The sequence below is a fragment of the Camelus dromedarius genome, chromosome 14, assembly GCF_036321535.1.
Source record: "Camelus dromedarius isolate mCamDro1 chromosome 14, mCamDro1.pat, whole genome shotgun sequence".
Lineage (NCBI taxonomy): Eukaryota > Metazoa > Chordata > Mammalia > Artiodactyla > Camelidae > Camelus > Camelus dromedarius.
The window spans coordinates 33,452,478-33,477,518 of NC_087449.1; the positions used below are offsets into that span (position 1 = coordinate 33,452,478).

General features: G+C 48.7%; 2 protein-coding genes across 5 annotated transcripts in view; one reads left to right on the plus strand and one right to left on the minus strand.

Moving 5' to 3' along the window:
• The first annotated feature begins 272 nt into the window (after window positions 1–272).
• On the plus strand, window positions 273–23,533 carry CC2D1B (coiled-coil and C2 domain containing 1B). 3 transcript variants are annotated; one of them, XM_010984751.3, is made up of 25 exons: window positions 273–427; window positions 2,005–2,087; window positions 3,211–3,355; window positions 4,373–4,476; window positions 4,837–4,992; window positions 5,396–5,521; window positions 5,723–5,882; window positions 6,087–6,268; window positions 6,451–6,526; window positions 6,617–6,727; window positions 6,812–6,942; window positions 7,173–7,245; window positions 7,448–7,581; window positions 8,026–8,143; window positions 8,227–8,399; window positions 8,809–8,934; window positions 9,524–9,582; window positions 9,670–9,786; window positions 10,175–10,248; window positions 10,383–10,441; window positions 10,645–10,696; window positions 11,163–11,262; window positions 11,431–11,521; window positions 12,693–12,822; window positions 23,287–23,533. In XM_010984751.3, the coding sequence occupies exons 2-24, from the start codon at window positions 2,022–2,024 to the stop codon at window positions 12,819–12,821; spliced, it is 2,562 nt and encodes an 853-aa protein (XP_010983053.1). In that variant the 5' UTR covers window positions 273–427; window positions 2,005–2,021; the 3' UTR covers window position 12,822; window positions 23,287–23,533. The 3 variants fall into 3 exon arrangements, 2 of the variants coding, with proteins under 2 accessions (XP_010983053.1, XP_031320985.1); XM_031465125.2 differs by lacking the exon at window positions 23,287–23,533 and having other exon boundaries at window positions 331–427; window positions 3,145–3,355; window positions 12,693–13,230; XR_004140763.2 differs by lacking the exons at window positions 10,645–10,696; window positions 12,693–12,822; window positions 23,287–23,533.
• ZFYVE9 (zinc finger FYVE-type containing 9) overlaps window positions 17,602–25,041 on the minus strand; it is a 131,508-nt gene continuing 124,068 nt past the window's right edge. For both annotated transcript variants that reach the window (XM_031465123.2, XM_010984753.3), the window contains 3 exons: window positions 22,932–23,037; window positions 20,202–20,378; window positions 17,602–18,805 (listed from right to left, as the gene is read on the minus strand). In XM_031465123.2, coding sequence (XP_031320983.1) covers window positions 18,644–18,805; window positions 20,202–20,378; window positions 22,932–23,037 — 445 coding nt within the window. In that variant the 3' untranslated portion in view covers window positions 17,602–18,643. The remainder of the gene's footprint in view (window positions 18,806–20,201; window positions 20,379–22,931; window positions 23,038–25,041) is intronic.

Below are 25,041 nucleotides of genomic sequence, written 5' to 3' on the forward strand. Positions count from 1 at the left end.
GGACTTGGACTTGAGGCTAGATAGGCCCGGCGAGCGGGCGCCCAAGCCGCCTCGGAGTGGGAGGAACTAAGCTTGGCGGGGAAGTTGTAAACCTGCACAGATAGGGGGCGCACCTGCTGCATTTGCGCAAGCAGCCGAACATCCGGCACCCGGGCAATGACCCTCCCATAGGGCCTCGCGCTACCTGCCCGAAGGCGCCTGCGCGCTGAGAACCCCACCCTTGGAGTCACCTGTCGGAGCGCCACGCCCGCTTCGTCTTGCGCATGCGTAATGCTTGGCGTAGGGGCGTGGAGTCACGTGTTAGGGCGTGAGCAGTCTCCCGCCGCGGCGCTTCCTGTCGCGGCGGCCTCGGCGGCCCCGGGGCCGCGGGAGCCCTGGATGGTGCCGTGGGGGAGAAGGCCCGGGTCGGTTTCGGATCCGCCGCGAGGTATGCCGCGTACCCGTCCCCGGCGAGGGGAGATGAGGGCACGACTGGGGAGATGGCGGAGGCTGGGCAGGCACGGCAGGGCGGCGCATCCTGCGGCGCGGGAGTGGGGTCCTCGGCTTCGCCTCCCTTGTGCACTCCCTGCCCTCCCCTCTCCTGAGCCTGGGCCTGGGTCCAGCCTGGTGTCCCCGGAGCCGCAGACTTGGCGCGTCTGACCGGCCCGCTCACTCCGTATCCCCCGCTCAGTTGACCGCCCGCCTTTCACCCAAATTACCGATATCTGACGCCTGGAGTCACCCTGAGCGCCCCCTCCCGTGCGCGCACGTCCAGTTAACGTTGGGGCTCTGTTGATTTTACCCCTAACCCTGGAATCCCTACACTGTGTCTGTCCTTAACGTCGCCTTTACTGTCCCTCAGCTTTCTCTGGGACCGTTGCAAGATACTCGGTAACGAGAGACGGCTTCCAGCCTCGGTTCTCTCTCCCACCTCCTCCTTTTCTGCAGCCAGAGGGATGTTTCTGAATCGCTGACTTGATCTTGTCACGTCCATTGCTCTCAGAGTCTTGCCCAAACTCTTTTAGATTTAAATTTTTTTCTGTTTTGCCCTTTGCTCACATTATCAGCTTCGTTTGTACCATTCCTGGGCTCACACTTTATGCCTCGATGATCCCAGTTTAGTTTCCTTGTGTAGGTGAAACTTTCTCACCTCAGAACCATTATAGGTTATTGCCTACATTTGGACTCCTATTCCCCCTTCCTTCCCCTTCTCCAAGAAGCCTGTGTGTGTGTGTGTGTGTGTGTGTGTGTGTGTGTGCGCGCGCGCGCGCTGGAAAAGAGGCCATCCCTGGGCACGTATGGCCTCTGATGCCACCCTGCGTGGGTTTTGTCCGTTGATGAGGTGCTCTGCACCATGTAAATGTTCTCTGAGGGCTGAGACCATGTCACATTCATTCCTGCTCTCCCAGTGCCCAGCACACGGACTGACACATGGTGGGTCCTATGAACGGTTGTGAGATCTTTAAGAGAATCAGAATGCTGAGTCACATTTCTCTGGCCCAGAACCGTCCAATAGAACTTTATGCAGTGATGTAGATGTTCATTATTTGTGCTGGCCAGTGGTAACCACTAGCTGAGGAACAGTCTTTTTTATTTAATTTAATTCAAACATAAATAGCCATATATGGCCACCATATCTGACAGGACTGTTTTAGAGCCTTTCTGAATCCTCCCCAGCCTTGAACGCACCCTGCACCTAGAGTTAATTCCCTGAATCTGCCTTCTTAGGCCCATCCCACTCAGCCTTTTGGGCTTAATCCACATTTATCCGTCAGTTCAGTAAGGTTTTCTTGTGTCCACACTCTCCTCTTATACCTGTTAACAGGTGGTCCCCTCCCTTCCGTCTCCCACGTTGCTTGCTTCAGTGCTGTACTTCCAGCGTTAGTATTTCATCTTTCGGTGTAAGCATTGCATTCTTTTTCTGAGTTGGGAGTTTACAAACCACACCTTACTGCAGGTAGCTCTGTTGAGGGCTGGGCTTGTAGGCTGCTCCAGTCTGAATCTCTTTCACTCCCTATTAAACAGGTATCTAGGCTGCCAAGATGCCAGGGCCAAGACCTCGGAAGGGCCCTCAGGCCAGTGGCCAGGGTGTGGCAGCTGCCAAGCAGGTATGAAAATAGCCTCCTTCACCTTCACTTCTGGGTCAGTCTGAGGGAGGGGGTCTCTGACAACTTAGGCAAACTGGGTCATCTGCATGCTTTCCCTGTTAGTCTGGAGACTTCGCGTGTGCCTCCTGGAGTTGGCAGAACCCTTAGAGACCCTCTGACAAGCTCCTACCACACACCCGTAGGAGATGAGGCCTGAACACTCCTGTGTTTCAACCCAGGCATCATCCTGCCATGGCCACCTCCGTGTGAATGACCTGGAGGGTTCAGGAACCACCAAAGTTTAAAGGCTTCAGTGCTCTCATGGGTTCCTTATTTAGGGCCACAAATTTGCTTGCCAGGGCTGTGGCCCAAGTGGGAGACTGATGGGGTCTGTCCTCTAATTCTTCTCCATTTATTTCTTCTGGGCCCAAGTTCTGAGACTTCTCAGCCCATTTTTAGTGTCTTAAAGAGGCAGGTAAGGGAGGTGGTAGGATAAAGGGCATAGAGTCAAGGCATAAGATCTTATTTTAAATTCTAGCTTTGCCACTCACAAGACCGTTTCATCTGAACATGGAGATAAAAATAGGACCTAACTTTACCTAGAGTAGTCAAATTCATAGAGACAGAAAGAAGAATGGTGGTTACCAGGGACTGGGAAGAGGGGAGAATAGGGAGTTGTTTAACGGGTACAGAGTTTCCGTTTTGCAAGATGAGAAACAGTTCTGTGGACAAATGGTTGTGATGGTAGCAAAACAATGTGAATGTACTTAATGCTTCTGTGGACAGATGGTTGTGATGGTAGAAAAACAGTGTGAATTTACTTAATGCCACTGAACTCTACACTTAAAAATGGTTAAGATGGTAATTTTCATGCTGCAAATGTTTCACTGCAATTTAAAAGAAAATAGGACCTGCCTCAGGGCTATGAGAATGAACTAAGGGAATCGTGCAGTGCTGTTGTTGTTGTTGGTAATAACAATGGCAGTGTAGTCTTACTGCGTTCTTTGTAGAGTCACCAGGGAGATAAGTGCCCCAAGGGGTAATGTTTCAGGCCTCAGTTTCCCTTTCTACACTGTAGGTCCCATAAACAGTGACCTCCTGGAGCCTCACTGTGTGCTTCCTAAGAAACCTTCTCTGCCCTCAGCTCGGGCTCTTTGTGGAGTTCAGCCCTGAGGACATGCTGCTGGGGATGGAGGAGACTGAAGATGACGGGGACCTGGAGGCTGAGCTGCTGGCTCTCACTGGGGAAGCAGGGACCACTGGCAGGAAGCCAGAACCCAAGGGGCAGGGTGAGTTGACAGCGCTTGGTACTGGGACCAGATGGGCTCGGGCAGGTTGTGGAGAGGGTCCTCTCCTCACAGCTGGGAGGAGCCAGCCCGATCCCTGGGTCTTTGTGATACCCGTGTCCCTCCTGCAGCACTGCCACCAGGAGGTCGTCTTGGCCCACTCATACAGCTGTGTGATGGGGAGCTCAGTCCCTTGTGGACTGCGCCCTCTCCGTTGTGGACAGTCAGCAGTGTGAATCACAGGCTGGCTCAGGTCCCTATCCTTAGCCTGAGCCAGGGCTCATATAGAGTAGGGGCCCAGCGCTGACTGAATTGGGTACATAATAAGTGCACATAAGTTATGTCAAATGAATAAATGAGTGGTATTCCCTCCCTAGCCTGAAAGAGGACAGAGGCCTGAAAGAGGACAGAGGCCTGAAGCCTGGGAGGGTCCAAGGGTCTAAATCTTTGTCTCTCCTCACCAGGAACCCTCAGAGAGAACCACCTCCCATCCCATGTTCTCCTGAGCTGAGGACAGTGAGAGGACCTGGGAGGGGCTCACTGGTCTAGGAGAACCACGGCCCTTCTCTCTCAGGCCAAGCCTGCTCTGGGTTAGACAAGTCTAGGTTTGAGTCTTGGCTCTGCCATTTACTAGGATTGCAATGTTAGGAAGATTAAGAAAGTTCTGTTTACTTACAGGTAAAATGGGGATAATATTACCTGTCTTGCAGAATTATTGTAAAGCTCAAATGAATGTTAAAAATCTTTATATACGTGAAAGGTGTGATATGGGGGGATGGATGGATGTATCTGTGAATAACTCCCCTGGCAGGAATGCTGAACAGGGTCCAGGAAGGTTTCCCTGCTGAGGGTCTTCTGTGCTGGGTCATAAAGGGAGAGCCAAGGTGGGACTTTGGCTGTGGAAGGGAGGGAGGATTTCTACCTAGGTGTGTCTGCCAGTGCAGTGTATTGAAGACCCTCCTTTACTCCTCATGAACCTTTTCTGAGTTGCTCTGACTCTCTGTGACCCTCTTCCCCCAGCCCCGCTGCCTATGGCCCACATCGAGAAGCTGGCGGCGGACTGTATGCGGGATGTGGAGGAGGAGGAGGAGGAGGAAGGACTGGAGGAGGATGCAGACTTGCTGGTGCGTCTACCAGGCTGGTGTCTGAGGGCTCTGTGGCCAAGCCTGTGGAGGAGGCCTGGGGTTTGTCCCTCTGTGCACTCTGACGTTGAGTGAGTGCCTTGCCCTTCTTGGGTCCCTTTCCTGACTGTGCAGTGTGAGACCATTCGCCTTTGATGTCTGGTCTGAGCTCTGTACTTGGAGATCAGATTTAGCGGCTTCACTGTTTTTAAGGCTATCTGTGGTCAGATTAAAAGCGTGATTTGATAAAGGAAACTTTCAGGCACAGTGACTAATACTGAGAAATACTGCTGGGGGAGAGTATCTTTTATTCTCAGGTGCTGCCATGCAGCTCTCAAGCTCCTGGGACTTATGTCTCCTCAGACTGAGCTGCAGGAGGTTCTGGGTGCAGATGAGGAGGCTGGGCCCCTGGATGGCGATGAGACAGCCAGCCCTGGTGACTCTGAGGAGAAGGGACAGGACAACATTGAACTTCCAGTGCAGACAGCTCTCCCAACAACTTCAGTCCCAGCAGTTCAGGTAGGTTCTGGAGGGGTCCAGTGTCCTCTGTGCCCCGCACGTCCATGTATAACATACATGGAGTGTGGCTGGACGAGGAAGTCGACAGTAACCCTTCCCAGCTGCCCCAAGTGGAGACTGAGCAGAAGAAACTCCTAGGCGGCCTCAAAGGCCTCTCTGTTCTCTCAGACTACCCCCGCAACCATTTCCTGGCCTCCACAGATTGTCTGGGCCTCTGTGTTTGCCTCTGACATGGCCTCTGGCCTCTCCAGTGAGTCTTTGCCTCCCACCGTGGGGCTCTTAGGCTCTTCCTTCTCCTTGAATCCAAGTGCCTCATTTTCAGGGTTAGCTTCCTTGCAGGGAGGGAGCAGCAAGGGCCTAGCTGGCCCTGGAGTGGCCAGGCCCTGAACCAAAGTATCTACAGGCTGGAGGGCCTCGGGGGCTGCAGGCTCTGCTGGAGGAGCGAATCCACAACTACCGTGAGGCTGCGGTCAGTGCCACGGAGGCAGGTGACGCGGCCAAAGCCAGGCGCTGTGACCGTGGCCTGAAGGTGGGCTGGGCTCGGCTGGGGACCAGGGCTGGGCAGAGTGGGGCTGAGGGCAGTGGGGGCTGAGGGTAAGGCACAGGAGGAACTTGGGCCATGGAGGGGAAGCCTCCCACCAGCCTTATGGCAGGAAGGATCCCTGGCCTGTCTCTGAGCAGGGTCCAGCCTGCAATGGCCGGCTAGGTTTCTGGTTCTTCTCTCCCTCAGACTCTGGAGTCCCAGCTGGCTGCTGTGAGGAAAGGCAGGAAGATCAGTGAGGATGAGATCCCACCTCCAGTGGCCTTGGGCAAGAGGCCCCTGGCCCCCCAGGAAACAACCAGCAGGAGGCCTGAAGCAGAACCCCCAGCTCCCCCCTCTGTGGAACCAGGTATCTGGAGACAGTCAAGTCCAGTCCTGGTTCCCAAGGCCAGAGCCCACGGCCTGCCTCCCCAGCCTGCCGTCACTGTTGCCGATGTCCATTGCTCAGTCTCACCTTTCCTGAGAGGTCCCTCAGGGCAGCCAGACCTGGAGGCACTTGAATCTTCTTCTTTGGCCCTGATGCCCTCTCTGTGGACTTTTTGTTTCTCCATAGACAACCCCTTCCAGCCTGAGACAAGCCTCTTGGACAGCCCTGGTATTTCTGCCTCGCCCGATTCTGACCCAGACCCACGGGCCCTGTTGTTGGCCCGACAGAGAGAGTACAAAGTGGCTGCTCTGAATGCCAAGCGGGCTGGAGACTTAGACCGTGCCCGAGAGCTCATGAGGATTGGGAAGGTACGGCATCTGACTCAGAGGCCCTATGTCCAGCCCCTCGTTTCCATTGGGGCAGTGACTTGCTCAGTGTCATACAGCTAGACTAGGCTTGAGTGAGGCTGGCCTGAGGGGGAGTTTTTTCAGCCCAGATTCTTGAGGTTCCCTGGTTTATGCCCCCAGACCTGACTTTCTTCCTACTGCAGAGATTTGGTGCTGTCCTGGAGGCCTTGGAGAAGGGGAAGCCTGTGGACCTGAGTGCCATGCCCCCAGCACCTGAGGGTCAGTATGGGAATGGTTGGGGGAGTCTGCTCAGGCAGGGGCTGGGTTGGCCAGGCACCCCCACCTACATCTCTGTTCTGGGTCCTTCAGACCTGAAGCCCCTCCCACAAGCTACCAAGGCCCCTACAGCACCCTCAGTTGCACCCCCAGCAGTGGAGCGAGTACAGCCAGTGATGGCCTCTGACATCCCAGCAACCTCAGGTAGGACCCCAGGATGCTGGGACTGTGGAGTGGGGATATGGAGGGGAGGCAGGCAGAGCTGATGCCCTCCTTCCTCCTTTTAAGTGGCCCCTGCTGAGCCACAGACAGTGCTAGACGCCCTGCAGCAGAGGCTGAACAAGTACCGGGAGGCAGGCATCCAGGCCCGGGGCAGTGGGGATGAGCGCAAGGCCCGGATGCATGAGCGCATTGCCAAGGTGAGCCTACCGCTGCACAGCCCCCTCCTCTGTGTTGGCCTCTGTTCTTGGCTGGCTTCTGTCTGTCTGTGCCCTGGTCTTTGAGTCTCTATCTGTCTGCCTCTCTCTCTTGAGCTCCTGCTGCCTCAGGGGCTCTTTTTCCTCCTTTTTCATTCTTCCTCTCCCTGTCTCCCTGAGTGGAGCCTGCAGACTGCTGCCCACCATACTTCCCTCCTTGCCTTCTTTTGCAGCAATATCAAGATGCCATTCGAGCACACCAAGCAGGACGGAAAGTTGACTTTGCTGAGTTGCCTGTTCCTCCAGGTGAATGGGGTTTGGCCTAGGGGCTTATGAGGAGATCTCTGAGCAGGATTGGGGTGGAGGGAATGATTTCTCACATATCTGCCTCCACTCTGTGGAAGCCATCCATCCCAGTCATACCCAGAAAGATCCCGACAGGACCCATGGCAAATTGGTGCCTCCCCAAGGCTACACTGCCCCTCTCCTGGCTGTCTCCCTTCTCCAGGATTCCCCCCCATACCGGGCCTGGAGCATACCATGGATACAGAGGAAGATGTAGTGGCAGCTACTTTAGCAGCTGCCCAGAAACTGGCCTCGGAGGATGCAACCCCAGCAGAGGAAGAGGAGGACCAGGAAGAGGTTTGCCTGAGGGCCCGAGATTTGCCTGAGGGCCCGAGACTCCAGGGGTTGATGGGAGGAAACAGCAGATGAAGGGCAAACCCAGGCTCTGGTGTCCCATATTAACAAGCCCAGTGAGGTAGGTATTCTTTCCTTTATTTTATAGAGAAAAAACTTGGGCAAGAGTGCCCAGCTAGGAGTTAGCAGAGTGGGATTCAAACCAAGGTCTTTCTGACTCTGGAGCCCAGGTTCCATCCCCATTGCTCTGCTGTCTCCTGTCAGGGAGGTTAGTTCAGAGAGCTTTTGAGGCTTCTTCTAGCTCTGAGATTTTCTGGGGCCCATGCGAGGAAGGCATTCATCTCAGATCGTACCAAGAGTGCAGCGTTAGGGAGAGACCCCTAGTCTGGGAGCTCATGGCCAGGGTGAGGAACAGATCCCCTGTGACAGCCTCCTGGGTACCTGTAGGATGAGCCCCCAGCCCAGGCCCCAGTGGCCAAGAAGCCAGCACAGCCTGTGGTGCCTTCATCCCGGCCCCCATCTGAGCCCAAGCCCTCAAGTTCCAAGGAGTCACTGAGTCCATCTGGTGAGTTGGGGAGAAGAGGGATGGAGGAGTGAAGGCTGTACTGAGGGGTAGGCATGGGTCTAACCAGTGTCCCCTCCTTTCAGTACGGGAGCAGCTGACGCTGTTAGAGGCACGTAAACTGCAGTACCAGCGGGCAGCCCTGAAGGCCAAGCGCGCCCAGGACCTGGAGCAGGCCAAAGCCCATCTGCGGGTGGCCAAATGCCTTGAGGCCCAGATCATCCAGGTCCGAGCTGGGCGACCTGTGGACCTCTCCAAGGTGAGTGTTACCTGGTTAAGCCGCAGGACTTCTCAGGCAGAGAGGTGGGTATCAGGCTTGATGGGCAGGGCTGTGAACAAGGTAGCTGCTTGGAGGAGGGAGTACTTAGGTAGGATGTGGTGACAGCTGAGGAAGAACCTTCTGCTTTTGCTTATCTCTGCCCCATGGCCCCGAGAGAGGCCAAGGAGGGCTAGGTGGACTGCCTGTGGTCAGAGCTGGCCAGGCAGGGCAAGGCCAGTGGAAAGCAGAGCATTCATTGCAGTGGCTGGGGTAGGATGGCAGGCAGTGAGTTCCCATCACTGGAGGTTAGAAGCTGGAGAAACATTTAGTTTAGATTCTGTATGTGTTAGACTCAATAGAGGAATAATCTGACTCTTGAGGCCCCTGAGGGGCCTTGTGACCTGAGCAGGTACCTTCACCTTTAACGGATGAAGAGGGTGACTTCATCCTGATCCACCATGAGGACCTGCGACTCTCCCAGAAGGCTGAGGAGGTATATGCCCAGCTGCAAAAAATGCTTCTGGAGCAGCATGAGGTCAGTAGGCCCACAGCCTCCCTTTGGAGAAAGGGAAGGGGCTCAGAAACCAGATGGGGTTCAAATTCTAGCTCTTCCACTCACTGGCTGTATGACCTGGGGTAAGGCATTCCCCCTCTCAACCACATTTTCCTCATCTGTAAAATGAGATGATTAATACCCTCCTTGCAGGGTGGTTATGAAGTTCACACAACAGAGTGGAGGGGGAATTACTTTGAAGATGGGAGGAAGAAGTGTTTGGGAAGACAGATACATATGCATATATAAAAATATATACATGTATATATATTTGTGTATTTATCTGAATTGCTGCCTGCCATTCTGCTTTCTGAAGTGACGTTTCTGTTAGGTTTTAAAGGAAGAATAGGAGTTTGCTAAAGGAATCTAGGGGGATGGCCATCCTCAGGAGAGGAAACAGCAGAAACTTAGAAAAGTGTAATGGGACTTGGGAACAGTAACCTTGCAGGTGTGTGTTGGGGGAGAAGGGTGAGGCTACTGAAGGTTGGAGCTTTCAGAAGTCAGGCCTCAAAGGCCAATCTAGACACAAACTGCTCTGAGCTCTGGAGTCACCCTGAGCCCCTATTTTCAGAAGTGTCTGCTGTTCTCCAAGCAGTTCATGCACCAGGGCAATGTGGCCGAGACCACCCGGTAAGTGCAGGGATGGGGCTGGAGCTTGTTGAGGGGGAGCAGAATATGAGCCCCTTCCATGCTGACGAGCACACCTGTCCCTGTCAGGTTTGAGAAGCTTGCTCAGGACCGCAAGAAGCAGCTTGAGATCCTGCAGCTGGCTCAGGCTCAGGGCCTCGACCCTCCCAACCACCACTTTGAGTTGAAGACATTCCAAACTGTGAGGTGCCAAAGCCTAAGGAAGACTGTGGCTCCATACAGGGGCAGGGCAAGAGTTTGGGAGCCAGGGATGGAGACTTAGCCCCTTGACTGTGGCTTCCTAGGCTTGGCCCTGACATAGGCCTGGGCCTGGGGAGGAGCAGGACATGGTGCCTGCCTGTGAGGAGCCCAGAGCTCTGGTGGTTGGGGAGGGAGCTCTGGACTAGAGGGTCCAGACCAAGGTCTGCACGCCAGCCCTGCTACTTTTACTCAGACAAGCTTTAACTCCCTGTACCCGCTCTCCTCCCGGCCACCACCCAACTGGGCAGGCAGGCAGGCACTGGAATAGGGGACCCCTTCTCATTGCTCTCCTTCACTTCACTTCGGGTTCGTTTTCCTTGCTTCCTGGCTACAGGATCTTCGCAGAACTCAACAGCACAGAAATGCATCTGATCATTGTCCAGGGCATGAACCTCCCAGCACCTCCAGGTAGCCACCCCTACTCTCGGAGGCTCTTGTCCAGATACTCCCACCCCTGGCCGGTAGGGAGGCACTGGCTCTTCCTCTATATCAAGTGCTGGGTCCGGCTACTTCCTCTGACTTTTGCTCTCCCTTCTTTATAGGGGTGACTCCTGATGACTTGGATGCATTTGTGCGGTTTGAGTTCCACTACCCTAATTCGGTGAGGTTTCGGTAGCAGTAGGATCCTGTGAACCCCATCTTCCATTCCAGGGCCCTATGCTCAATTTTTCCCTGGGAGTCTGGCTATAGGGAGGGGTTTGAAGACCCTTGGGCCCATTCCCTCAACACTGGCGTAGCCCAGAGTTCCTGGCCCTATATCTGTTTTTTCAAGCTGCCCTGACTTCTCCCTTCTCACTGCTTTAGGACCAGGCTCAAAAAAACAAAACAACTGTAGTGAAAAACACAAACTCTCCAGGTGAGGACCCACATGAGGGCTGCTTTCTCTTCCCTCCCACCCTCTGATACATGTGTGCAGCACTCGTGTTTCCAGAGTGCTTTCAGATCTATTATCTTACTTGGTTTGCTCAGCGTGGGAGATAAAGGCAGGTATTATAACCACTCCTTTAACGCAGTTGGGGAAACTAAATTCAGAGAGGTAAAAGGACTTGCCTAGGGACTCAAAGCAAGGAGGTGGTGGAAATGGGACTCAAATCCAGGAATCCTGACTCCAAATTCCAAGCCTTTTCCATTTTGGTATAATTTGTGTTTTAACTGTCCAGGTGAATTTCAAGGCCAGGACCTGGATGCTCTACCTCCCTTTAGTGGCAGGCACTCTGAATTGCAGGGAGAAAGATTGAGAGGGGAGGCCAGCCCTGGGCCTGTTCACTTTTCTCAGGAAATCCCTGGAAGCCAAGTCCCTCTGTCTTCTCCCCCTGTTGCAGAATTTGATCAACTCTTCAAGCTAAATATCAACCGAAACCACCGGGGATTCAGGAGGGTGATTCAAAGCAAAGGAATCAAGTTTGAAATCTTCCACAAAGGGTGAGTCAGTCACAGTGCCAAGCTGGGCAGGGAAGAAGGATGGGCTTCTTATTGCTGCCACCCCTGCTACTGCCCCTGCTAGTGTTCGGTTTCCTTGCACCGGGTTTAGCCAGCGCATTTCTGCCTGTCTTGCCCTGTCCAATCCTCTGCTCACTCTTGGCTCTCCAGATCCTTCTTCAGAAGTGACAAGCTGGTCGGCACAGCCCACCTGAAACTGGAGCGGCTGGAGAATGAGTGTGAGATCAGAGAGATCGTGGAGGTAGGATGGGCAAACTGGAGATTTGGCCAGTATTCACTGAATATCATTCCCTGTTGTAGGGTTTTCATGCCCATAAATTTAAAAATATCCGTAAGTGTGCTATAAATAGTTCTTGCTATTTCCATTTCCCGAATGAAGAGATTCAGAGGGTCTGAGGAAATGTCACAGTGTCACCCAGATAGGAAGTAGCTATATACTTTCCACAGCACTCCAGGCTACTCAGGTTCTCAGTTATAGTAGATTAAGGGCCCTTGAGGGGTCTGATCACTGCTGTCAACTTGGCACACACACATTTCTGGGGGTGGACTATATTTGCATCAGTTGTCAACATGATGAGGTAGAACAAGCTCTGGACATGAAGTTGTTAAGGTATTTCCAGATGGGGACCCACCAGAACATAGCTAGTCTGTGTTAGGAATCAGCCCCAGACAGTCCTTTAAGTTTCTGTGAACTCACTGCATTTTACAGGTAAGGACTCTTAAGTGCTTGCCTGACGACGAGGCAGCTGAGGTCCAGAGAGGAGGTGTTCCATAAGCTCCTCCAGAGCATCCCTGGCAGAGCTGATGTCTTCATAGGTTGGGGCTCTACCCACTACCTGGCCTCTGCCTGTTCAGGGGAGTCGTTCCTAAGTAGGGTTTGTATTGCCCCCAGCGAGGCTGGTCAGACCTCTCGAGCCTGTAGCACTGCTCTGCACTCTGCACAGGAGGGAAGCAGCATGGTTGGTGTAAAGGAACCTTTGGCCTGGGTTCTAGCCCTGGCCTTGCTGCACAGTGGCTGTGTGACTTGATCATTCCCTCCTCTCTGGGCCATCTGTGAAGGGAGGGTTTGGGCTCAGTGGTTTTCAGGCTGCACCTTGAAGCTAGAGCGTTTCTTGTAGGACCTGCCATGAGGACTGTGGGGAAAACCGAGTGAGCAGAGCTCTACGTTTCTCAGCTCCACTTCAGAGCACTGCTGGCTATTTGGATTTACATACTACTTTTTTATAAGACTTACTGAAAACCACCACCACTACCACCAACCAGCAGGATGGCGGGGTTGTCCTGAAATGGAGACTCTTGGGTTGACATGCAGGAAACTCTAGCTCCTCTCTCTTTACCTGTAAGCATAGGGAGTTGTCTGCTCCCAGCCCCCTCCCCCTCAGTTACCATCTCCCTTTCTGCCATCCTCACAGGTCCTGGATGGAAGGAAGCCCACTGGCGGCAAGCTGGAGGTGAAGGTGAGGCTGCGGGAGCCTCTGAGTGGCCAGGACGTACAGATGGTCACCGAGAACTGGCTGGTCCTGGAGCCCAGGGGCCTGTGAGGTGGGCAGCTCCCTGGGCCCTTAGACCCACCCTCTACGCCCTGCTCACTGCCTGGGCCCCACATGGACCCTTACAGCATCCAACTCATATCTAAGGAAAAAGCCTAGAAATTTCTCTTCTGTGAGGAAGATCAAGGGGCAGAGCTGTCAGGTGCGCCTCGGGCGGAGTGTCTCACAATCTTCACAACTAGGGAGGGGCGTTAACCCGTCTTCAGGAAATCCTTTCTGAAATCTATGTGTACATTCACTGCAATTTAGACTTAATTTCCTATGCTTTGTGCCCTGTGCAAAAGAGGGTCAAAGTTGAGAGAGGGGTCAGGCCAGCAACTCCTCTCCAGCATTTTTTCCCAGCTTTACTGGCCACAGAAGCCTCTGTACATAAAGGAGATGCTGCTACACAAGCACCAAAGACCTGTTAAGTCCTTGCATTACAGACAACAGCCCTCATCTTTCCCCGTTGCTGGCCCTTCTCCAGGCCTCCACCAAAGCAGGCTGGATTCCAGGAGTCCCCCTCCCGACCAGGTGAAGGCAGTGACAGCCTCACTGCTCTGTGCCATGGAGTCCTATAACCCCTTAACCCCTGGAGTAACTGTTTGCCACTTACTCCAGGCCCCCCAGTTGCACGATTTCTAGATGTGCCTTTAAAAGATGAAACTAAGGGATGGGAAAACTCGAGTGTGATCTGGACCCCCACCTCCCCCTGGGTTAGGGTCAGGGCAGGGTTCTGTGACTCCAGTTGGTCAGTGGCGACCTATCCCACACAACTCAGTTTCCCCCCAGCCTTGCCTGTGCCTTGGTTCCTAACAGCTGTTGCACTAGCCTCCCTGCTTCCCAAAGCTCTCAGTGGAAGTTTGTTCAGGACTGTGCGGTGGGAAGTAAGGGCGAGGCTCTATCTTGGGTTTGGTCCATGCACCTAAGACTGAAAGACTTATGGTAACTGGAGGAAGAAGGAAAAATAATATATTTATGTAGTTAATTAAGAAACTAGGTCTAATTCATTTCTAGGGGCTTTACACTCTGCACAAGGTAACCATCAAAGTCCTAAACAAAAGCCCTGCTCCTCCCTGTCATTTTTTAAAAGCTAGAGTAGCAGTAACTTTTTAATTGACAGAAATTGCTGTTAATGCTTCCCCTTTGAGAGCGGGCAGGAGAAGCTTTGCCTCTTCAGCTGATCACCTAAGGAAATCTCAGTTCTTTCCCAAGAAATTCTCCTTTGGCTTTGTTTTCCTGAATGGGTGGAGATGATGGATTTATATTTGCAATAGATTTAATGTTCAAAACTGCAATATTCTACATTTCTTAGAAATAAACTTTAATACCCTGTCTTTCCCCCCCTTTTTTAAGCATTAAGTTCAACAAAGTCTTCCTCAAGATTTTTTAAAGGCTCTAACTAAAGCAGATATATTCAACTTACTGGATCACTATAGTACAGCATAAGCACGGCTCAGAGATTGATCTTTGTGTGTGTCTTTTTCTGGGATGAGGCTGGACCATGCTTCCCTGCCCTTAAAGGCACAGCTTCTGGTGGGTAACAGAGCAGGAACAACAGACAGCTAGCTTTTCTGAGAGTGTTCTAGCCAGTTTTACGTACCTCTCAGAGTGAACTACTAGAAATTCGACAGATATGAGACTTAACACTTAAATGTGGTCACATCTGTGTCACACAAGCAGTCATCTAGGATAAGAAGGAGGGTTGTTAGCCTTCATAAGGTGGCCTAGAGCAAAGAAGGTGGTGAAGAGGGCTCCTGACCCAACCTAGTCCTCCCCCAGTGCTTACTAAGGGCTAGGACAGCTGTGGCTATCTTTGAAGGTTCTGACGAACCCCAGGAATTTCTAAACTCAGGCTTCTGCCAGACATCTGATACAGAGTTTTCTGTGGCTCATAGATTTCCCTTTGTAACCTGTCCGGTTTTAATCTGCTTCACTGCCCTTTGCTTTATGGAGAACAGAACCTCTAGGCTGAAGGAGGCAAGACAAAGCCGCCCACTGGACTTACAGACTGAGGTTCTTCAAAATGCCTTTGTTACAGCCAAGGCATGCAGGGTCATTGGTAGTGGGTAGAGCCTGCCCAGCCTCATCTTGGCCTAAAATTCATCCAAATGCAGCAACTGAACATTGGAGAGAGTGACTTGCGGGCAGTTGGGAACCAACCACAACCCAAACCATTTTTAAATTTAAAATTTTCTCGCACACTTCCTTTTGAATTAGTGAACTGAATACAATATGGAAGAAGTTTATTTAGAATCAGGAACTCTTGCTCATAATTAAAGGGCAGACTATCTTGTGTTTTATTCTTTCCTTTCTTATTGCACTACCTGGAATCTGCATTGTCACTTCCCGATTTTTGAGGGCTTGTTTTCCAAATATCTGTAAGTAGCTCTTCCCCCTTAAGTAAAGGCAACTGCTTTTAGGATGAAACTGTGGGGTTGAGACTGGTAGGGAGGGTAGAGCCAGGAAGCTCGTACCTGTTCCACTTCCATCACAGGTAGATTCTTCCCTTCTCTGGGCCTCAGCTTCCCAAACTCAAGTGGGCATTTCATTCCTATTCTGCTCCTTATCCCTTCTGGCTATATTACAATCCCCCAAATCCCATTACTGTATTAACATTATTTTAGCATTATTATTAAGATGGGAACCACTATTACAAACTTACTCTAGAGACACAACGTTCAGCAGATTGCTTGATTGTTATCTCAAATGCACAAATTATTCCCCAGATGACTAGCTATGATAGAAGTAAATTCAGTTAGAAAGTTTGGACTTACCTGCATTCAGGAACCACTGTGGATGAGGGAAGACACTAGATGGGAACTTACACAGGGCAAAGCCCCATATTTCTGTAGCTCTAGAGTCCCAATACGTGCTCAGGAAGTACTGACAAAAAGAAATGGAGGAACTACATTGCCTAGCATTTAGTAAGAATTTAGTAATTTAAGAGTTTAATGTTAGCAGAAGAGCAATTTTGTTCCTCTTTAACTTATAAGGATTTCTGTATACCTAAGTTTACATTATAGAAGAATTTGCCTTATTTAGAAATGTGATGTTTCAGTTCTATACAACATACAGTGTATAGAAACAAAGATAAAAAACTAGAGAAAATAATAAACTAGCTTTGGCTATTTTATGCCCAGTTCCACAAGCTGATTTTACTAAACATAGAGGACATTTTATGCAACTAAGAATGGCCCTGACAAAATGCAGGGCCAGAGTTTGTCCTTAGGAGGAGAACTAAAAAGCTTCCACTGATCCAGAAGAAATACGTACAATCTGCAAGATCTATTTAGCTGAGCAGGAAGATAACTTCTACAGGAAAACAGAACCAACTCCTATAGGAGCCTCAGACTTCCAGTGTGTATTCAGACAAAGCTCTGTGCTACACCAGATAGCTACTATCCCTGTTAACAAGCATGCCCTGTGCCTGTCAGGTTTGGGGGTGGCAGTGCCAGGACTCGGTTGCTTACCAGCTGGTGATCTGCGGGCATCTACTCTGTCTTGCCTTAGAAACTCCGAGTACCTCCGAAGTCTGGGCAAGGTCACAATTCCAGTTCTCTGCAGCCACCATCAGTGAAGCCTCTAGTGAGGCAGGTATAGAAAGTGGGTCCCCCCACCATGGAAGAGGGAGGAACCTAGCTAGACACACCTCAAAGGCCAGGCTTTGGGCCTCAGAAACAGCTGCTGCCCCGAACATAGGCCCAAGCCTGTAACTGCCAGCTGCTAGGCCCAGCTCCAGCCACTGGGGAGCAGCCTCTCGCTGTCTCAGGCCTGCACTAGCTTCCAGAGGATTCTTGAAGCTGTGCTCTCACTGCAGAGGGACCAACCTAGTGCATGACCTGGGCTTTTAGAAGATGCAAGTGACAAGGAAGTGAGCTGTGCAACAGCAGTGTTTTTCAAACTGGGTCATGAAATCCACTTTGTGACCAAAATAAATTTTTCATGGAGAAATGAAAATTTCACGATGAGAGTATATCACATATATCATAGGTAAACCAAATCTTAGCTTCTGTTACCTTTTCCACTAAAAGAAACTGGCTGATTCCAAGGTTGCGACAGGGTAAGCACAAAATGGCCGTAGGTATCTTGTTAGGCCAGAAAAGGAAGTGTTCAAAAAAACATTAGGAGTATGTCACAAGGATGTAAGAGCTAGCCTGAAGGTGTTCTCTCCAGCCAAAGCTGAGACCATCTGAGCACCAATGGATTACAGCCATTCAAAAAGTAATCTCAAGTCCATAATGAAAATTACGTGAATAAAAAAATAAGGAAGAGGGAAAGGCTTTTGCTTATAGATGATTAAGTGCAACTTCAATTGAAGAGTCACTGGTAGCCATCACAGTACAAGATCAGTTCAGACAGGAAACATCAGTGGATGCTAAGCCTACGGGGAAATTTTAATGAGTGATATTTGCATGATCTGAAAGTGTCTATACACATTCTGGTTACTTGCTCCAAGGGGAAAAAAATGCAGTAGAGAAACTGGACAATACCTCGATCAGGCAATCAAAATTTACCATCAGTGAGGGGCAGGATATTAAGTGACCCCTGATATGATGTCCTAAAGGGGACACAACATAGGTAGGCATCTGGCCAGGAAGGAGTGCATAAACTAATTCTAATTATGAGGAGATACCAACCAAATTCAAAATGAGGCATTTTCTATTAAAAAATGGCCTGGAGGGGTGCTTATACTCACCCAAAATGTCAATGATATAAAAGATAAAAGTTGAGTCGTGATAGCTGCTTGCCACGTCAGATCCCAGGCTGGAAGCTTCCCTGGGGGGGGGGGGGGGGGGCAGAGGTGCCAGGTTAGAGTGTTAAATCAACGTTCAACTGACTGAAGCTGAGAACTGTCCTGCGGTTATGTTAGGAAATAAGCATTAAAGTAGGGGTACAGGGCTATGATCTAAGCAGCTTACTCTCAAATGCCTCAATTTTTTATGGAGAGAGGAACACTGATAAAGCAAATGAGGCAGAATTTCAATATGTGAACAATAGGTGAATCTGGGTAAGTGTACACTATTCTTTTTTTAAACTTGCAACTTTTCCGGAAGTTTAAATTATTTCTCATAAAATGTTTTAAAAAATATCTCTAGTATATATTATAACTAAAAGTATCTTGGGTATATTCTGTCAGCTTTCACAGAAAGGCCCAATTCAATGTCTGTCATCCCCTCTGGCAGCTCTTGAGCAATCCTGAACCCAGCTCTGCTCTCCAAGGGAGGGCGACTCATTTATACTGAGGTGCCCTTCCTTCTATAGAAGAGAGATAATCCTTTGGGTCTTTGATTCACATCAATAATCTAAAAACAAACAAAATTCTAAGTGTGACTTCTATGTGAAGTCGCTGTGATGTAACCAGGACAAGATCAGCATGAAATTGTCCTTTTTATATCAAATCTGTACAAAGAGTTCAAGACCGATGCTTCATTTTTTATTTCCCTCTGCCCTCCCACCCCACCCTTGGTGATGGCTGTACCCATTTTGAGCATTTCTGAGCACAAGACCAAAAGTAAATCTTAAAACAGAGGAGCAGAATTCTTGTCTAAACAGTAACAGAAGGGGATTAGCTGCAAGGATAGCGTAACTGTTGTGCAGTAACAGAAGCTGCCCAGATCTTCTTGGTGGACAATGCATAGAAGACTTAGAATTATGGAACATCTGTCCCCCCAGCCACCCTTTCCCACCCCTGTTCCCCAGACCCCTACTCCCACCCCCCTCACCTCCCATTAATAGTGTTAACAAAAGCTTAATCTTCCAGTTCTAAAGTGCAAATGATTTGGGTATGACTGCTGTTGCAACAGGTCTGAACAGAAAAAATGAAGTCCTCTCTATGCGATGTTTTCCAGAATATAAAAGATGAGTTCCATGACGATGGGGCCTTCACTGAGCTGGCAGGCCCCTCCATGGATCACCGGCACCAAAGCGCTGTCCAGATCGTTCATGTACTGTGAGGGAAGGGGCTGGCCATTGCTCCCTGCTTGATAGCCAACCTACACCACAGAGAGAAGGGGGTGACAGGTTACTGGACAGAGTAGGTCTCTCCAGAAGGCCAAGGAGGCTGAGCAGGAAAAGGAGATGTCCTTCTTAGCCAAGTGCCAGGCACAGGGTAATGACCACAAATTTCTCCTTCTCTTCCCTGAATTGTTACTTACCCTGTCATTTATTCATCCTGCCCCTGCCACTTGGTAACTGTGAGACCTTGGGCAAGACACTTAATCTGTTACAGTCTTAGTTTCCCAGGAAAAGGGGGGGAGAGCACAGAGAGGTATGAAATGTCAGAAATAGCACGTAAACCTTTGGTTGGGAAAATTAAAATGAGAAATATACTGGGTACAACTCTCTACCACAGCAGGAACTGAACATTTGTCCTCCAACCACTCATCCACACTCCATTTTCTGAGCACCACAAACAGGAATTCAAAGTGAATATAAATGGGGCCCCTGCCCTTGAGAGGCTCACATATTTAGCAGAAAAATACTTGCTATTAAATTGCTTTATACGAGGTAATTCTCTCTCCAGCCAGATTATCAGTACTATTTGAGAAAGGACCATAATACTTCATTTGTCTTACCCTGATATGCTTAGTACAGCACTAGGCAAGACCTTGAGTAGAAAGTATTTGTTGGTTGATGACTAGTCCTGGAATGGAGCCAAATACATAACCTTACACATTTTCCCTGAGAATGACACAACCTCTGCATCAAAGTGGGAGCACTGGGACATGTCACAGGGATGCAAAATCCAAAAGAAATGTAGTGAGATTAGTGCCAGGCCTCTAGGGAGAGATGCCAGGACCAGGACATCTGGCGGGGGCAGGGGATGCTGCACGAAGACTGGACTGCGACCGCAAACAGCACACACAAAAGACAGGGAAGCCTGGCCACAGAGACCCGGGCTGACAGGAAAGTCCATGGGGACACAGCTCAGGCCCTGTCCACCCACTAACAAGCGTGGAAATGCTGACAGAAAGGAAACCGTGAGGAGTGGGCGCTGCAGAGGCCAGCTGGCAGAAGCCTGCTGTACTTGGATTAAGGAAAGCAAAGCGATTCCTGAAGGGTAGAGCTGGGGAGTCTCAAAGGGTAGCCCCAGTGTCAGTCACACGGGGGTGGCAGGTCCTCAGACACTTCTTACCCCACACAAAAAAACAAGTCCTTGCAAGACATTCAAGTGAGGAGGCCAGAGTTCAAATGGTTCAGAGTCTGACCAAGCAGCACATCCAGGTGTATTACTTAACAGACGGAAAGCTAGGCACTGCATCCGGTCAGGCCCAAGGTCCAGAGAATTATACTGTCTGGGCTGAAGCAGGAAAGCTTCAGAAAGAAGCTGTCAGAAATGCCAGAAAACACACACACTGCCCAGACCCGCTTCAAAGGCTGAGACTTTACCTGATCTGAGTCAAGGGTCACCCGCAGCCCCAATTTAGTCATTCCATCTTCCTTCAGAAGCTTCAGGTGAGGACACAGAGCAAGGCAAAAAGCCTTGGCAACATGCTCGGTCAGTCGGCTGTGATCTGCGGGATCACTCAGGCAATTGTGCTGGTCGTCATTTTCTAGGAAAAACACCTGTTTCCCAAACAAAAGAGCCTTTTAACCTTGTGCCCAGGAGACATAGGAAGAAATGAGTGCATCAGCTCGCATGTGTGAGCACCCTGATTCCCTGAGATGTGCAAGAAGACCTAACACATACAACACCACGAAGTCCTTGGGTCAAGAAACGTAGGGCACCGACGTCTTACACCTAAGAAACAATCTCTGCCTCTCAGTCTCTGCACCTACAAAATGATAGCTGCAGCCTGCCTATCTCCCTGAAAGCCATGGCCATAGTCATAAGAGTATATTCTACTCAGAACCAGGATAGGCTTATATTTTGCATTGTGCACTTGTTAAAGGAATCCCTCATCTGTGGACAGTTTTCTTAGGAAGTGATCTTAGAATCTAAGAGAACAGTCCTTACAGATCACATGACCCAACGCCTCTATACTACTGATTACTCATAGAAGGGATGTGACCCGCTCAGGGCCAAGGCCAGAATCTGACCTGCCTCTTCTTACAGAGCTTTTCCCACCATGTGGCTCTGCTATTGCTGCGGGCAGAGCTAGGTTAGTGTCCTCAAACTGAGCGCTGCACTGGGCATGGGCAGAAGCACAGCAGATGTGGAACTGAGACCCGAGTCGTAGTCACATAAGGGGAGAATCACAAGCAAGTCCTTTGGCTTCTGAATGCCCAGTTTGCCTCTGTAAAGTAGAAAGTATCTGTCCTGTCTGGTTATCGTAAAAAGTAAATGATACAAAAGCAAAACAAAACATAAAAGATACGGATATGCAAATACACTGTGCTTTTATATACGAACTCCTAGCTTCCTGCTCAATCAGCAACTTATACTAAGACTACAAGGGGCAGCTCTGAAGCCCTGTGCCCGATGCACTAGAGGGAGTGGTGGCATGAAACAAGGGAAAGGGCTCTGGGGTGGGAGTCAGGAGACCTCTGGCACCTGCTCTGCTAGTAACCTGCATTAAGCAAGTCACAAAGTCCCAGGGCTTCTCTGAGACGTTTCTCATGTAATGAGATGGCTCCTCTGCCTACCTCACTGGGTTACTGGGGAGCAAAAAGGTGGGAACAGAGGTCAAACTACTCTGTAAGCAATAAAGAGTTTTACATGTTCCAGACCCTGTGCTACTCAAAATATGTCAAAGGGATAATCATTACAAAGCAAGCAGCTAGAACCACTTAGCTGCCTATGAAAACACCAAGCCTGGTATGAAAGATAAGTCACCTGTAACAACAGCTCAAGAACTGAAGAACCAGGTTCTAATCTCTGCGTTATCAGGAGCCAACTAGTAAACTTGGGTGAGGCACTTTACTTCCCTTGGCCTCAGTTACCTTGTGTGTAAAATGGAAAGTTGTAAGTCAGAACTTTGTAAATGTTTTTAAAAATTAAGACTTTTACAGCTGTAAGAAATCCTAGAACTCTCATAATTGAATGCTTTGCCTTAAAGATGAATATAAATGAAGTTCAAAACAAATTAATGGACCTAAGACCTACCTAGTTATTCTCAGAAAATACACTTTATGTCTGGTATGTACAGATATACAGGGTCCCTGTCCTGCTCCTCTCATTCCCAGGTTAGCCTCTAATACAGCTTTCTTTTGTGTGTGTGTTTTATTTTTTTAATTCATTTTTATGTATTTTTATTCAAGTATATTCAGTTTACAATGTGTCAATTTCTGGTGTACAGCACAATGCTTCAGTCATATAGGAACATATATATATTCTCTTTCACCATAAGTTACTACAAAATATTGAATATAGTTCCCTGTGCTATACAGTATAAACTTGTTTACTTATTTTTTATATATTAGTTAGTATCTGCAAATCTCAAACTCCCAACTTATCCCTTCCCCCCATTCCCCCGTCCCCATAACCATAGGTTTGTTTTCTGTGAGTCTGTTTCTATTTTGTAAATAAGTTCGTTTGTCTTTTTTTTTTTTTTAGGTTCCACATATAAGTGATATCATATGGTATTTTTCTTTCTCTTTCTGGCTTACTTCATTTAGAATGACATTCTCCAGGTCCATCCATGTTGCTGCAAATGGCATTATTTTATTATTTTTTTTATGGCTGAGTAGTATAATACGGCTTTCAAGTTACGGAAAAAATATAGTGGAAATGACCTCAGGAGGTAGCCAGATCCGGGTTTGGATCAGGACTTTGCCATTACTCTTTTGCCATGTAATATTGGACAAGTTACTTTCTGGGCTTCAGTTTTCTTATTGGTGAAATGACTCTATCTAAGATAGTTTTAACTGAGTGCAGCATAACCAGCCCAGCTTTCTGAAGAATCCAGTAAAGATGGTATGTACTCTTCAAAGACACACCCTTCTTGAATTTCAATGCAAATAAATCTCTAAAAGCTACAGAAGAGACATCAGACGGCTGCAGGCCACAACTGGTGCATTTCTTCCCAGTTAGCTAAGATAGACCAGAGGGAGCTGGAATATAGATGGTAAACAGAGATTTTTTTTCTTATCCTCCAGAATCAGCCCAGAATACGTCTCTGGGCTGAGCAAAAAGTTGTGCTAAAAGGGGATCAAGGATGCCAAGTTTCATTTCCTTACCTCTGTCCATCTGATGACTTTTCCATTTGCTTTATACTCTGATCCATGGAATATCTTCACACTTGTTATGGACTCCATGGACTTCCCATCTATAGGACTTATGACACTAAAACAGGGGGAAAGGAAAGAGATGGAAGCAGCTCTTAAAGTTAGAAGATGTGCCTTCCTGAACACATCTGTACAACACATCACAAAAGAAGCCACTGTACAAAACTACATGAACAGAGCTCTCAGGGGAAGGGCCTAGGCACTGAAATAATTCAAAACACACACATATGAAAAAGGAGTCATGATTCCAGAGCTGAATCTTTTAATGTAAATAAATCGTTGACTCAAATCTGCTCTCTTCCTCCAGCATTCTTCCCTTCAGTGACTGCACGGCCACCCACCCAGTCTCGCTCTCCCCTCTGCTCCTGACTGCAACAACACTACTCACGCGACACTCTTCATACAGTTGTGTGTCTGCCTCACTAATGAACTTCTGAAGGGGTTGGAATATTATAAACTCACCTCTGTGTGCTATATTCTCAGCTCTGACACACTGCTTAGAATGTAGGAGTTTAATGAATGTTCATTGATTAAAGGAATTATTTGACCAAGTATGTTAATTATGACAGTGCTGGTGTGAACTGATGAACAAGCATTCCCTTCAGTGCTAAATTATCACTCCCAGATTCCTGAATAGAAAGGCCATATTTTATAGTCATTTCCTCTCTGAAATATAACAAGTATAAATATATAGAGATACTGCTCATCCCGATGAGGATGCAAAATAACTGTTGCAAAGATTCCAAACTTTTCCTAACAATTTAAAACTTGCTTATGTTTTCAAATCTCTCTGCATAAAAGATCAAATTTAACCCAAGCTTCAATATCAGGGATTCATTTCATTTACATGAATTAAAATAATGTAGACAATGTTAAGTTTAATTTATAAATCATCAGACAACAATGTCAAAAATAGAGCACCCTCAGCTGATTATCACCCTTTTGAGAGAGGGTACTCTGACACCGAGGGACAAGCTGGAAAGCATTCAGTCTACAAACTACAAACTAAACTCCTGGGTTCGAGAGACTGCCCTGACTTGTTATTATCCTTTTTTCTAAGATGCTGCCACTGGCACTTGTCGGAAGGGGCAACCTACTGGTTAGTTACCAATACCTTATGGCATCAGATTTTCAGATGATTGATTTTTTGTCCTAAAAATCATGTGTTCATTTCCAACTATAACAGAGAACTAAACACAAATTGATTTTGAAATTAAAATTTCCAGGGAAGTACGGGAAGATAAAGGGTTATTTGCAAAATAGGCAAATGCAGTCACTGATTTAGAAATTACTTCTTTTTGTCCAATAATAAAAGTTTTAAAACCTTTAAAAAACAAAATGTGGTATGCCACGTTGTCAACGCCCTCTACCTGCCCTTGCTCCTGCTCTCCCCTCAGACTGCCGTGCCTGCCCTGCCCAAGGGTCATGGTCAGTGTCTACTCTTCTTACCAGATTCAGGCCAAGCAGCAGCCATTTCTCTATGAAGTTGTTCCTCAGTACCGCCCTACCACCTCTACCAAGCTTCCTCATTTCTTTTTTATCCTCACTATCCCACAGTTTTCTACAAGCATTTTTCATACTTTGGTGCACTTATTTATAACTACCTTCAAAATGGAATTGAGCCACCTGTAGGCAAGGACCGTGTGGAATTCATTTCTGTATTTCCAGAAGCCCACACATAGATTTATTGCCTGACGGATGGATGGGAGAAAGTGTAATACAATAAAGTATGACATATTTATTCAAGTAATTAATTTTTTTTAAAGAACATAGTAGGTTCCAGACAGTGTTTTAGGGGCTGGTAATATAGTATATAAACCAGACAAAACCCCCTGCTCTTACATCTCAGGAGCAATATAATTAAATAAATAAGTAAAAATATATCGTACGCTAGAGAGTTGTAAGTGCTCTTAAACACAGTGCAGGGAAGGGGGACTGGAAGTACCGGTGGGGGAAGCAAGAAATGTGTGAGAGGGTTATAATGTCGTAAGCTGGCCAGGGAAGGCCTTAATGAGAAAATGACATTTTAGAAAAAACTTGAAGGCTGTGAGGGAGTAACTCA

Bases quoted from the DNA above. Each gene is read 5' to 3' on its own strand.
- CC2D1B (XM_010984751.3), top strand. From the start codon at position 2,022: ATGCCAGGGCCAAGACCTCGGAAGGGCCCTCAGGCCAGTGGCCAGGGT. The intron at 8,935-9,523 runs GTCAGTAGGCCC...CCCTATTTTCAG, and splicing joins TGCTTCTGGAGCAGCATGAG to AAGTGTCTGCTGTTCTCCAA. The intron at 9,787-10,174 runs GTGCCAAAGCCT...TCCTGGCTACAG, and splicing joins AAGACATTCCAAACTGTGAG to GATCTTCGCAGAACTCAACA.